The 14,782-nt window shown below is 45.0% G+C and overlaps 1 protein-coding gene across 4 annotated transcripts in view; it reads right to left on the minus strand.

Annotated features, from left to right (window-relative positions):
* tmod (tropomodulin) overlaps window positions 1-14,782 on the minus strand; it is a 149,739-nt gene that overhangs the window by 31,025 nt on the left and 103,932 nt on the right. Inside the window, exons 1-4 of one of the 4 annotated variants that reach the window (XM_050178224.3) lie at window positions 12,199-12,313; window positions 9,993-10,114; window positions 8,159-8,282; window positions 1,730-1,889 (exon numbers count right to left, since the gene is read on the minus strand). In XM_050178224.3, coding sequence (XP_050034181.1) covers window positions 1,730-1,889; window positions 8,159-8,282; window positions 9,993-10,090 — 382 coding nt within the window. In that variant the 5' untranslated portion in view covers window positions 10,091-10,114; window positions 12,199-12,313. Of the gene's footprint in view, window positions 1-1,729; window positions 1,890-8,158; window positions 8,283-9,992; window positions 10,115-11,906; window positions 12,112-12,198; window positions 12,314-14,782 lie in introns of those variants that run through there. The other 3 variants (XM_050178226.3, XM_055070847.2, XM_050178223.3) reach the window with 3 other exon arrangements.

Here is a 14,782-nt window from a genome sequence, read left to right on the forward strand (position 1 = left end):
AGCTCATTCCAATCGCTAATCGTGTTAGGAAAAAATGAATACTTAAACACATTGGTACGGCACTGATAAGTTCTAATTTTGTTAGCGTGGTCTCTCCTAGATGAAACGTAATGCGGCTCCTTGATGAACAGTGTTTTGTCGATACCAGTTTTACTTTTATATATATTGTAAAGGAATTTCAATCTTAGGATTTTCCTGCGTGAAGAAAGAGTTTTCCAACCCAACCCTTCCCTTATTCTGGATCCTCTGGTAGTAAAATTATAATTTCCTGTTACGAAGCGTGCTGCTTGCTTTTGGACGCGTTCTATTTTTTCTGTGAGGTTTTTAGTGTATGGATCCCAGATAACGCATGCATATTCTAGAATAGGCCTGATGTTTGTTAAATACAAGGTTGCCTTCAGTGATGAAGGAGAATGCTTAAAATTTCGTCGGAAAAAGTGAAGAAGACGGTAAGCTTTCGCGCTAATTGAGTTAACATGATTAGTCCAGTCAAGCGTTTCAGAAAACGTAACTCCGAGGTACTGAACATCCTTAGCGGTACTGAGTGCAATATTATTTAGGCAATAGGAACTGGGGAATTTTTTCTTTTTCTTTGTAAACTGCACATGGTAGCATTTACCAGTATTCAGAGTCATCTGCCACCGCTTGCACCAAATAGAAACTTTTTCAAGGTCGTCCTGTAAGACAGACATATCTGCATAACATTTCACTGCACGATACATGACGCAGTCGTCGGCATACAGTCTAACTGTTGAATTAAGGCCTACTACTAAATCATTAATATAAACTAGGAACAAAAGAGGCCCAAGCACAGAGCCTTGAGGCACTCCCGATAGCACGTGCATTGGAGCAGAGTTTACCCCATTAAGAACAACTTGCTGTTTGCGCAGGTGTAAATAATCCTTTATCCAGCCAAAAATATGTTCAGGAAGGCCTAGGAATGATAATTTTAAGCAAAGTAGATTGTGCGGGACGACATCAAATGCTTTCCGCAGATCAAGAAAGAGTGCATCTATCTGTTCACCGTGGTCCAGGCCGAGTGCAATGTCATGAGTGAATTCGGCTAGTTGTGTTACGCACGAAAAACCAGAGCGGAACCCATGCTGAGCCGAAGTGAAAAAGTTATTTGTTTGAAAATGTTTCATCAGATTAGAGTACAGGACATGTTCGAGAGTCTTACAGCAAACGGAAGTTAAAGATATCGGCCTGTAATTGCCGACGTGTGTACGATCACCTTCTTTAAATATCGGAGTCACGTTGGCTGTCTTCCAATCTTCCGGCAGTTTTTGATTATCTAGTGACTTGTTGAATAATATTACTAAGAAAGGCGCTATCTGTCTCGAACATTGTTTCAAAACATGATTAGAAATTCCATCAGGTCCATGAGCTGAATGCAGGTTTAGGTTAAACAACAAAGCCTCCACTCCTTCCTTGCTCACGGCAACGCTTTCCATTTCCGGTAATGGTGTCGGTGTGTAAGAAATAGCAATGCTACATGGCTTTGTAAAAACTGAATGAAAATACTTGTTGAATACTTCTGCTTTTCCTTTGTCCTCTTTAATTAGGTTTTAGACTTTTGTGGAAATAAGTTGTCAGAAATGGGGAATTTCTCTGCCTAGAAAATTAGATTCACAGCCTGGCAGGGAATGTCACTTTTTCAGAGGAGAGTTTTTAGAACTCCGAGTTCAAGTGTCTTAAACACGATGACTGAAGTGTTCAAGTGCCCCACCTCGCTTTGATCCCGCCTGGAATGGCTTAGCTTCGGGCCAGTCTTCCTGCTCCCGTGCAAACTTTTCGAGGAACTGCAGCAGGTGGCGCCGGTTCAGGGGACCCGTCGGCTTCTTTTTGGTTTGTGTCCGACATCGTTCCGATGGTGGTATTAGAGAGTCCTGCAGTGGGCGGGGGGGAAAAAAAAGAAACCCTATGTCTCAGGACGCATGGCAGAGTGGGGAAAAAAGGAAACATTTTTCAGCTTTCAGCGTAGACAAGGAAACAAGTCACAAAGCCCAAAATATACTGTTCAATCCAGTGCGAAGGACTGCTGTACTACCCACGAGCCTTCCACTTAACCTTGTTTTCTTTGCCAAGAGTGAGAAACACTCTTTAATGAATGCTGGAGATATCCGCATGGCCATACATCCAACACACTACCCCAGACGATGTGGTAACATGAAATGATGCATCCACACAACAAAGCAACAAACACAAGCACAAACAGTGAAATACAACTAAAGTGTCTGGTCAAGATTAGTGCCTCAGAGAAAGGCTAATAAGGGTGTCTTCGTTGTGCACAATGCCCTACCAGCGCTACTTGAAGTTTGAGTGCCAGGTTTCAGCACTGAAATGAAGTTGTGAAGAAATGTACAGTCACTGTACCCCTTATTATTCTGTTTTTTGTGCAAGCAAGGTTGTTTTACTCAATGGCCAGCCAAAATGCCACAAACGGTCTTACTTGCATGAGAGTATTTAGGTATTGTTTTTTCACACCACTTTTAACAAGAATACTGCATGAGGGGACATGGAAGAAAAAAATAAGTTCAGGTTTATATTTTTCTTGAATACCAAGGCCACTCTTATTGTGAGAGGAGGTGCATTAAGCCAGAAAAGGTGCAAAAACAAAAGAATGCTGGCATTACTGCTTTGAAGTTGCCAAGGCAGGTCCTACATTTCTTTCCTTGTCTGCTCAGGCCTAGTTAACTTTTGCGGGTAAAGATGGACTACATTGGACATAGACTAAAATTTAGCAAGTTTCAATAACTTTAACTGACAGAACTCAATTTCACATGAATGAAGAGTGTTTAAAAACTGTGCTCCATTTCATAAAAAAATATGAAAGGACCTTAGACAGAAAAGCAAGAATTTATGGAAAACATGATAAAAAGAAGGTTTGACTGTCCTGCTTATCAGAATTAAGTGCAAAGTTTGTCTCAATTGAGTTCAGTTTATTTCCTATGCAAGATACAGGGGTGGCACTTCTCAAAGTCATTTTGGAGCAATTTTTGGGACAAGTAAAACTGAATTTTGGAGCAGACTAAATTTCATTTTGGAGCACATTGGAGTAGATAAAATGTGGTTTTAAAGCAGTTCGGAGCAGGCCAACCTGAATTTTGGTAAAATATGGAACATGGCCGTGTACTTCAAAACAACGATGAAACAGAATAAACCAACACGAACCGCTCAGTAGAAGCACGATTTGCAGCAATAGCCTACTAGAATATAGAAGTGTGTGTCGAGAGGTGGCCCACTGCATGCTTTCCTATCAAGCTGTGAACATCAGCGGCACTATGATCTAACTACATGTTCCTGCGTCGATGCTCATGATGATAGCAGAAAATGCTCTCAAACTATGCGGTTTAATCGGTGTAATATGATTTCTGGATCACGATATGTCACCGCAGACCCAGAGAGCCACGATCAAACCTGGGCTAGTATAACGTAAAGCTATTGCAATCTGCTTTTATTGCGATAGCAATTATATGGACATTCCAGGCGCATTTCTGCTGTTGACATCGCCATGATGTTCCATATAAAGTCCACGGGCGATAACATCGTCGCCGTGCACCATATGCTCTGCAGTATGTGCAAGTGAAAGCGTACGAGGGTGAGCTGGCAATGGAGGCTCAATCTCGCATGGGCAAGGGAGCAAAGCGGGGAGGATTCACACAGTCTTCAGTCACGCGGAAGGCACTGGGGGGAGGGGGCAGTCTACTACAGCGGCTGCTGGGTATGGCGCGGCCGTGTGAGCCCTATGTTAAAGCGATCTGCGATGGCGACAGAGTGCAAGTGCTGATAGCTTCGTGTATGCTGCGTTTTTCTGCTTAGATCATGTCGAAGTGAAAGGCAGCACAAAAATCAATTCGCTTGATACTGCTGGAGCGTTTCTTCACTCCACTGTTTTGACAGAGGGTTTCCGCGGTCATCGAGTGAGATCTGTCCATGTCTGCTTGTGCCAACATGATCCCATGCTTGTTACTTTAGTTAGTAAGCGAATGTTTACAGGCTTATGCGGCCAATAAATCTACTATCTTTACTTTGTATCGCTGTCTACTAATGTGCTACTGCAATCAATGCTTTGCCTTTCGGGCTAAACTAAGACTTTTCATACCAAATCAGCTGTTAGGCCAAATGACTCAGGCCTCGCCCATATGAGCATAACAACAGATTAGAATAGTTTTACATTATACCAGCCCTGGAGACAGAGACGCCCACCTGCTGAATGCGCTGCAGCAGGTGCTTCCCTAATATCTAATTCGCTTGCAGCGCCATCCACCTACTTTTTACTGTTTTGTGCCTCAGCTATAAGGAACGCCGTGCTGCTCATCCTACTCAACCATATTCCAGTACATTCTAAATACAGCCGCCTAATTGGCCACGTGCACACCAGCCAGTTGCCAGAAGCACTGAAAAGTCCAGTGTTACAAGTGTGAAAATTCTGTGCAGGAGGCACCATTGCATGGCGAGTGGCATGTGAACGGCTGCACTCTTTTTTGGAGAATGAATCCACTCACTGTTCGCGGCCATTGCCGGAGTACACATGCCGAAGCCGTTCTGGCGCAGTGTGGCTCAATTTCCGCCAATTTTCTGTGTTTGGCGCAGGAACTCTCGCTTGTATCAGACTGGCTTGCCTTTTAATTAGGGCGAGGGTCTGGTGGGAAGTGCTTTATTAGTTGCACAATTATTTTATCAATAACAACACTCGCATGCTTTACTGCAAAGATGTCTATGGCTAGGATCCGAGATATTATGGCATCTGCGTGGAAACCTAAGAAGTGAAAGAGCTAACAACAAAAGCAAACGCATATTGCTGCTTGCATCGGAGTCCAGTTTAACAGCCACCGGTACCTAAAATGGCCCTCTGTGACAGCAGTGTTTCTGTAAATGTATGATGCAGTGTGTGACGTTATGTATGCTTGATAAGGTGACCAAGGAGAATTCTTGGTATTATTTTGCTCCACCGTTGCTAGGGGAAGGCCACGCATGATCCATATGCTTGAAGAGCAGCGTCTCTATGAGGAGTGACAGCGAGAGCAGCGGCGGGAGAGAGACCATCGACGTCATTCCAACCCTGTGGCCTGAGAAGAAAAGCATGTATGCGATGTGGTACGTAAGCGACAAGCAAGAGCCGATGACGCATATCGCGACGCCGAGAATGCCACAATGAGACGTTGATACCACGAGGGCACAGTGCCAGAATTCGACGGTGCCTACGCAAGGTTCTAAAGAGACTTTCTCGTTCGCAACTTCAGATCAAGCTGCCGAGTATGAGATCGCCTATGCTTTAATAGTGACCTCGCGAAAATCAACGGCACACGGTCGGAAGAGCGATGGCAGAAGGTGGTGAATGTGCTGACTCGGTGCTTTCCCGGCAAGGACGTTGGGGACTTTCAAGTCTGCGGCACGTGTAAGGAGGCACTGATAAAGGGTAACATGCCTCGGTTCAGTACAACGCATGTACAGAGGCTCTGCTAAAGGATACGTTTTTTGCGTGTGTGTGAGTTTATTTCAGAAGTTAGCCTAATATACAAGTATACAAATGCAAGCTAGTTTCAGCGATATACATAAGTAGGGCTCAATGGTAAGGTCCATGGGTCCTTTTAAGTCTTAAAATGTCATACACTGTCTCTGTACAATCGATAAAGCTTTCCTTCTGCGGTGTTCTGCGATAAAGCTTTCCTTCGGCGGTGTTTTACCAACTGTCTCACTGAAGCAAGTTGTAATTTTTTACTGAGACATTACACATTGTCGAGCTTGAGTGAGGAACATTCAATCTCAGTTAATCTAGTGCTGGATGTACAAAGAATCAAACAGGCCAATATATTTATTTTGCAAATTTGCAGGCCACACCTGGAGGCACACCCCTCCCTCTCGTCTGCAAAGGAGCTCCCAATACCTTGTTGCAAAAGAGGAGGATGGCTTGCAAGAGATTGCTAGAATTTTCTAGGGATCACCGGTCATCTTTTGCTAGCTCATTGCAAGAAAGAATAATTAATGCTGCTGCGCTGATCTAGAATGCATTCTTGCAAACGAAGGCAACGCAAGGGCAACACTGCAGCCCTGTGGAGAGAGCATCTGAGGCAGAGAAGCTATGAAAAAAAATTGGCAGTGGCTTAGCTCGGCTATGCCACGATATATGTAGCGAAAGCTAAGGCATAGCATGGTTAGCCTTGGTTAATCTTGATTGCAAGTCCAGGTTAGTCTGGTTGTCTAGCTATGCTGTGGCGTTTAGCCAGTCGTTTGGCGCGCTATTCGTCTGTTTCCTGGGCGATTCGTTTCCTCTTCATTTCGTTCCAATGTCGATTCCAGGCCTGCTCCTGCTTATCAGAATTGTCGCCGTCCATACTGCCGCCTCAACTGTGGTTGCAGTGCACGTGAGCTCTCCTTTTCAATCCTCGAACATGTTATCAGGCATCCGACGCAGCTGGCGAAGCGAGCAGAGGCGAGTGCAACGACGAGGAACGCGGTGTGACGTCATACCACACGGCGGCGGCAGACAGGCGCGGTGCTGTGCAGCGGTGGAACACCTGTGGCTCGGTGCTACTAGTGGCGCATGCGCAGTAGTGTAGTGACTAGGGAGAGAGAGAGAGAGAAATATCCGTGGCAAGGTACGTTGTGACGTCATGTGCCTCCTCGAAGCACCACCAAGGCGAAATCGCAAGTTCGTGGCCAGTAAAGCTTTCGCTTTAAAAGCAGACTATTTCTGCAGCATGGGCACATTATGCGGACTTCATATTTGCAGATTGCACTGTAGTCAGTGCGAAGTTAAGAATTTAGCGACACGTACCCTTCAAAGAAAATGTGTATACGTGCACCAGCAATTTGCTTTGTCCTGGGCTGGGGTAATGCTACCATTATTTTCTTTTTTGTGCTTCATCGGTGGTCTGAGTGATGATCAGCCAGTCATGAGCAGCAGATGATAAGAACAGAATCAAGTGGAAGAAGGCCTCACGCTATACCGGCCCTGGTCTTCCTCTCCTCCCTTCCCCTCTGCATCATGAGACCGCTTTCACTTTGCTCAGACGCCTCGATGATGGAAAACTTCCCCAACCTGGTGCGGTTTGCAAGAGCATGAGTGATACCCATGTCTGAGAAGGGATCAATTGTGCATGGTGTGCTCATTGTTGCTTGGACAACTGGACGCCTCCTCTTAGTGTGGGTGGCACATGTAAGGATGCTATTTTTTGAAGTGTGCAGAGACAGGAGGCATGCACACCACGAATTTTTGTGAAGAGCCTCTCTTGCATTCTTGACTAGTCACTGACTATAGTAGTATATGTGACAATGGCAATGTCTGCAGGCACGGAGTGCACAGAAATTTTCTTGCAATACCTGCACCTCGCAGACCTTTGAGACCAACAGTATATCAGATGGCAGGCACTCACACTGCTGAGTAAAAGTGTGTCCTTACATTAGCAACACCTCCAGCACCTGGACTGTGCAATTTTTATCAAATGGCACAAGCAAACCAGGAATTTCAACACTGCATCCTTAAGCTTTCCGATTGTGTTTTTTTTTTTGTCCCATCTGTATTCCTAATGATAAACAGTCTTGCTCCTACACACAAAGAAATTGTTAGCTGTGGAATCACAATATTGCAATGCACTTCTTGTTGATATCCAACTAAATTACAGTTCACTGATCAAAGCAAGGGAATAAATACTTTGCCGCGCAATACCACAAACCACTAGAAAACTGCAGGCAGCCCACATGTTACATGCTCGGCTCCTCTGCCTTCTTCAATTTTGATTTATAGAAAGCCACAGATTACTCCCACTGAGAGAAGGAGGAGAAATTATTCGAGGGAAAGAAGGGAGGTGAGCCTGAGTCCTCTAGCCTCAGGGATGTAGCCAGGCAGGGGCCTGGCTACATTTGACTATTTACAAGTTCATGCCCAAACAGCCTGTCAACAGTTTCAAACCTAATCCTGTACTAATAAATATTACTAAACAAGCCTTGATGTTTGATTTTGTTGATGCCAGGGCAGGGGTTCAATAACACTTTTTCACTGAACAGTCTGTTAATTGGCACTAACGAAGAGAACAGCCTGCCGTTCAAAGTCACAACCCACCTCCCCCCCCCCCGCTGAAATGAGTGCAAGTCCCAAGGGTCTTATCAGTGAGAATGTAGTGGCTGCCATTGCATCCATAAAGGAAGCACTCACATCTGGGTCCACCATGTTGCCAAGTTGCTCCAGTTCTTCCGGAGACAGCTTGGATAGAAGTTCATCGATGTCCATGTCGGCATACTTTTTCACGTCCTTCATGATGTTCTCAGCCATATGGAGCCTGACAAGTTTACATGGAAAGAAACCAGCACATGATTACTGGGTTGCTAGCATAAATAAGAATAAATAAATTCTGTTGTTTGTCAGCCTATCTTTTAGGCTGCATGAAACTGCACAAGTCAGTATCAGTATTGGTTTTAAGTGCAACACTTCAATGTTTACTTAATCCAGACAATCTAACATTTAAATGTCTACAGTAAAGGTTAGCAAAATGAGAACAAGTTGAAAGTTGGAGCCAACGTTTCAATAAGTGGACTTGTCTTTTTCAAGTTGACTCATCGAAATGTTGGCTCCCATCTTCACCTTGTTCTTGTTTTGCTCATTGTCTTCAATTTCCATCTCCCACCTTCCTTCTGTTTTTCCTAGAGTAAAGGTTGACATACATAATGAACAGTCAAAATAATTTGGCTGAAGCAACTGTCCAGAGACTCCATCATAATTATACTAGATAATCTTGCTAGCTTTTGAGCAGCAGTAAATATGACTGCTATCAAAGGTAACCAACCACTTGGAAGAGTATAGCATTCTACAAATTATACAAACTGCATGACAAAATGTTAGGCATTGAAAAAAATTTGTCAAAATTCAACAGCTTTCCATTTCAAGTTCAATTTATAATTCTGGAAGATGAGCTATAAAAACACAACATGTCTACTTTCACAGCTTAAAGTCAATAGCCAACAAAAGTATTTTATCTCTAAGTTTTCCAAACACTGGTACAGAAAGCATAGTAATATAAGCAGAAACTAAAACAGTAAAGAACTCCGTGCAGCACAGAGTTAGTCAAGATCACTCAAGATGCAGTATTAGTCGGTCATGGATTAAATTACTGAAACAAAAGGTCAAACACCAACATGTTAGTACATTATTAAAACTCACCACAGTAAACACCCAAAGAATGCATGCTATTCGATGCTGGTGCTCTCACCCTTTAGTGGAGAGTTGGGTGGCGGATTTGCTAAAACAATGTCCACACAAGACATGCCACGCCCCTTGAGCGTTCTTTCATACAGAGTGACATGTCATCGCACATACATACACGAAGGTTGTGCAAAGGTATTACCAATGCTCAGTAACCTTAAGACCGCCCCAACAGAGCTTACAAAGTTCGATTATTGCAGCACTAAAATATTAAGAGAAGCACAGACAGTGCAAAGCAAAATTACGCCTCTAGTCCACCAATTTTTAATGTTCGAAATTCTGTACAGCCCACACATTTTTCACCAAGAGGGAGTAACTTCAAAATTTGCCTCAATCTAGTTAACCCATAATGTTCAAGGCAGAGGTTGTCACAGCTTTAATAAGAGGTACAAGTGTATGGACAAAATGAATGGACACACACGGGTGCCAACTTCTGCAAATGGGAGTTAGCAATAATGTAATAACCTATGTGAATGTAGTTAAGATAAGTGTACATTGAGAAGAGTAACTAGAACTGGTTTATGGTATGTTGCAGCCAGTAGACCACGGTATTATTCCCACTGGTGGAATGCAACTCTTGACTATGCACACAAGTGTAAAGAACTGCACTGAAGACTGGAGACATGACATTGATCCTTCCAGACATACCACTCCATGCAATGCAGTGAAGGACAGACAAATGGGAGCTGTACGGGATGCACTTGGGGCAAAATCCAGGCAAAACTGGGAAACACTTGCTCGAGGCCAATCACTACACTCCCATGCGACCAAGCTGAGACTTGGCACTCACGCCGGCTTCTCATCGAGGCTTGTGGTGGACACACGATGGTGTGTCCTGACACGCGTCGTGACCCTGTGGGTCGTCGTCTTGACACTGATGATACTCATGACTGCCCGTTTCCTGCCTTCTCGCTGTTGCCGCCACCGACAGTCAAAGCAAGTACACTATCAGCTTTTAAATTGAACAACAAAGTCTCTTGGGACAATCTAGGCAGAGTAAACATCCACACCACCCATGACGTAAGCTTCAAAGTTGTTGCAGTATGCAAAGTAAAGATGGCCTAACACTCCAAACAACTCAACATGAACTATTGTATCCTGAATGCAGCTAAAAATTGTAAGTTTTGCAAAATTATATAAATGTCATTGCCTGTTGGATATTTCCCGCACAAAATAAGCTCATCGGCAGCAGTTTTAGCTGATTAAAGAAACCTCATCATAGCTTTCTTAACTCGAACAACTGCCCGGTCATTGCAATGAGAACGAGGAGCATGGGAACACTGTGCACATTTTAGGGGAAAAAAAAAGGTGTTGGCACATGATGACACTGACATGCCCCCAAAACCAGAATTGAAGACATCACATATGCTAATTCTTTTCCAACAACATCCTCCAAAAGTATGTTTTAGGGAAGGCTACTTGTACACAACATACTTAGCATGAAACGACAAGCAAATAAATTAAGCCAGATATCTGCATACTTTCAGGGTTTACAAAAATAAATACTATATCTTTGGCTATTATGTATCAGAAATCATAATGGGCAGATTAGTGCATCTGCAGTGTGACATATTACCGCTAGTTTTGCCCGAAACTGTGACACTGCAGAATACTAATGCTTTACAAGGCAGATTTCACGCGCGTTTATTTCTTCCCAATAAGCTCACAAGCAATTTACGTCAATATTTGAATACAGTGGCAAGACAAACGGAACCGCCCTAACAAGGTCGCCGTGGCTACAATGCCTTATGCATACGATAATGCTTCCAACACACCTCATACACTGACCCACCGCTAAGACCTGCTTAGAAGACAAAAGCACTTTTAATCATCCAAGGGTAGCACCTAACGCTCGGGAACCTATCGCGCCGCCGATCAACAAGTATGCTAATGCTCAACAGGCAGTCCCACGGCACTAAATTGAACGGAATCAGGCGCAGTCATTCCTCGCCCGCTTTTTATAACCAATGACTCGGGAAAAGGCGGACCCAGCGGCAACAGTAGGCAACAGAAATATCGGCACGCCTTGCTTCCGTATCCGACCACGCCTTACGACAGTCTTCCGCTATCACCTCTACAGCACGTAAAAGTCGGTCACCGTGAACTTACTAGCAATTTTTTTTTTTACACTAACTTGTTGTGGAAAGCTCTCTTCCGTGCCTTCAGCGACTACAAACTTACAACGCCGCACTAAGGCAATCAGCTCTTCTTAGCAACAGTATTTGTTTTCAAGATACCAGCGGCGGGGCTCGTACGGCGCGTGGCGCCCGTACGGTCGTATCTCATGCGGTTTTGACGTAACGAATACACGCGCCGTGAAATCGCAACTGCGCTTAGGAACAAAGCATATAGATGTTAAGAGCACAGTCTACAAACAACGTCGGACCGAGGATAAATATAGCCGAGGAAGAGACGGGTGCTCCCTCGCTCGCCGCATGCCGCGCCGCATCATCCTAAAAGGAGACCCTCAAAATGTGCACTCCACTCGCAGTGGCGTCAAAGGTGCGACAAACCCCGGCTTCTCGGAAGACGGCCAGTACGCGAATGAAAAACGCGAGGACAATGTGACAACCACGGCGAGCGGCGGAGTTGCAGTCGCCGTCTCGGGACGTTGGGGACGAATGCCGCCTGCCCGTACACCGTTAACTCGGCTCCCATTGAGCCCGTACCAACGGGACGATAGAGAAAATTGGTCAGCACTCACAGCTGCTTGAGATGACAATACCGGTGAGGTCCGTAAGACGAAACGGTTTCGTTGGTTTCGCAGCGAGTTGCTCCGACGGGCCACTTGCCGTAGGACGAGAACCAACTCACGAAATCTCCAACACAGAAATAGAAACTTGGGCGCCGTCGCCCGAACGCTGCACTTCTCGGACTAAAATAACCGGTCAAAATTGACGGCTACGCCACGCAAAACTGTCTCCGGAGATCGCGGACGGAAATCTCAGGTCGCGTACAATAGAGTAAAACAAAATAGGGGTGCCTTCGCTACGCACCTGTGTTCGAAGAAATCGCTCGTCGTCGTGAAGTTACACAGGCACGCGTAGATTTTCTCGCACTCGGCAGCCGCCACCCTGCTGCTGGCTGGCTCCTCTCGCCCGTCTCGCGACGGCCTCGTTTGTTCTCGTTGGCTGCGAGAGCCGACGGACGCGTCGCCTGGGCAACGGTGCTTCTGTTTACAAATGGCGTCGTCCGCGCTCGGCGGAAGAGGAGAATCGACTCTGCGACCTTCCAACTGCGCAATTTTGCGCGCGTTTGAAGCCGTGCCTCTCGCGCGCGTATGCTTGGCTTCCAAGATGCGCAGTTTCTGCGACGCTGAGCGGTGTAGACATCCGAGCGAACGCGCGAAGCATGCGGAGCAGCTCCTAGTCTTGGCATCGGCCGCGCGGAGCGTCGTCGTGGGAGACGGAAAACGCCAGTCACTCGCGGACTGCTCTGAATCATCGGTAATTAACCGCAGTCAAATAACGAGGTCTTAAAGCATTTCATAGATGCTATATATAAAACATCGGTCATTGATTTTTTCTTTTGTTCATGCATACGTGAAAGAGCGGCGTAAGAATGAAGAATGTTTATACGTATTTGTGTGTGTGGGGGGGGGGAGGGTTGGTGGTTTGCGTTGATGGGTTTGATTCTCAATTTTTATTGGGGTTGCGGGCGGGCATACCATCACCTGACAATTCACGCTTCTAGGAGGAGCGGTAGAATAAAATATTGGGGGGGGGGGGGGGGGGGGGTCGGCTGCCCTCGATTCTCCTGTGGTTATATGCATATCAGCGACGTAGGTATGCCCGAATATCTTACTCTTCGCAGATTGGCCGTAGTAAAGACAGCGAAGCTCGCGTGTAATAACGCAAGTTGGCTGCTCCCAGCTGGGGCTCTTATTACGACTGTCGAATTGTCTAGGTGGTAAATGACAAATTGGAGCTAAAAAAAAAATAGCTCTTGCAGATTCAACCCACATGTTGGAATCTATGCGAAATGAAGTTTAAGGAACGCGATTAATTAAATGATATAGAGCTAACGGCGATTCCTACAATTTGGTGATGACAGCTGTACGCGCAGAAAAGTACGGCACGCATCAAGCAACATTTAGGGAATCGGTGCGTCTTGTGCCAGAGTGAGACACCCACTTTGGAGGATTGACCAAAACCGGGCACGCACCTAGTGCCACATACTTAATGGCTACATCAAACAAAGCAAAGCGAATCGTAGAAATTGTGAAATATAATTAACCATTCCACAAACAGATCGGCGTGTTACCTGTGAGCCGACGTCTTATGTCTTTATGTTTCATGTACGAACTGTACAATCCGCCCATTCAGACGGATTGGAGAAGAAGATCCCAGAGGCACATATTGAACGGCCAAATCAAAGAAAGTAAAGTAAATCAAAGAATTACCGTTAAATGTAATTCACCATTCCACTAACAGATATGCGTGCCCGTGACTCGCCCGTGAGTCTACATTATATGTGCAGGTTTTATGTAAGAAGTTATTTTATGTAAGAAGTTAACAGCGCTGGATTTACGGTAAGCATACAAGGTTTACCTGAGCTACTTCCTGGTCGCATTCATGTAACCTTTGTATGTATATACAGAACTATTTTCGCAAGGGTTGCAGCCAGGGTCGGAAAAGTCTCGGAAGGTTCGGAAAGAAAGCTTCGCTAAAAAAAAAAAAGAGGAATTGAAACAAAAAAGAAATAAAAGGCCGAGAAGAGCAGCCATTCATCATGCAAGTGAGAACAGAGAGAGAGAGAGAGAGAGGGAGATAGCCGTGAAATGAATAACATATATATTTAAACTAATATATAATAAGGAAATAACTTATCCCGTAATAAGTTTGGATGATTTAGTTGTGTGAGTATAAGTGACTCACAGAAGTCATGTGACCATTCTGGCTGTATATATTTCACGATCGTCATGATGCGACGAGTGCGTGCGTGCGTGTGTGTGTGTGTGTGTGTGTGTGACAATGCCAATTCGGCATGAGAGCCGCAATGGGTTTTATTGTTGGGTCATTGACAAGGAGCAGCTGGAATCGACATTGCGGTAAATGTGGCGTTTGCGAAGTGACTGTCTTCCATGTCTTTTGTCGCTGCGTTCTAGGATTGTGTCCTTGCATTTTCGAAGCGCACTGTCAGTGAATGAAGACATAGTGCATATCACTTGGTCTTCTGTAGCGATAATAAAAGACCAGTTATAAACTTAGACTTTCCCGGACAAGTGTGTTGGTGACGATTGAAAATGGCTTGCTTAGAGGAGAATGCGAAGAGGTAATCGAGTAATCGGAAAGTTAAACGTTAAATCCCACTGCCGCGGCAATATAGCAGTCCTTTTTTATGCGCTCTGCGCAAGTCTAGAATTGCGTTCCCAGCCGCACAGCTACAATCACCGACCCTGCTGGCTTCAAATCTGTCATCGAAGAAATTGCGTGTGACGGCGATGAAACATCAGAATGTCTGCATGTACAACTGTGCTAATCATTGCAATTGTGTTCGCTTTGACTCTACCCAACCCTGATGTGTCCATCACGGGGCCCTTGAAGTATTGTAAGTAAAATACAAAAAAAAAACATTAAT

This window comes from Dermacentor andersoni, chromosome 5, assembly GCF_023375885.2.
Source record: "Dermacentor andersoni chromosome 5, qqDerAnde1_hic_scaffold, whole genome shotgun sequence".
Classification (NCBI taxonomy): Eukaryota; Metazoa; Arthropoda; class Arachnida; order Ixodida; family Ixodidae; genus Dermacentor; species Dermacentor andersoni.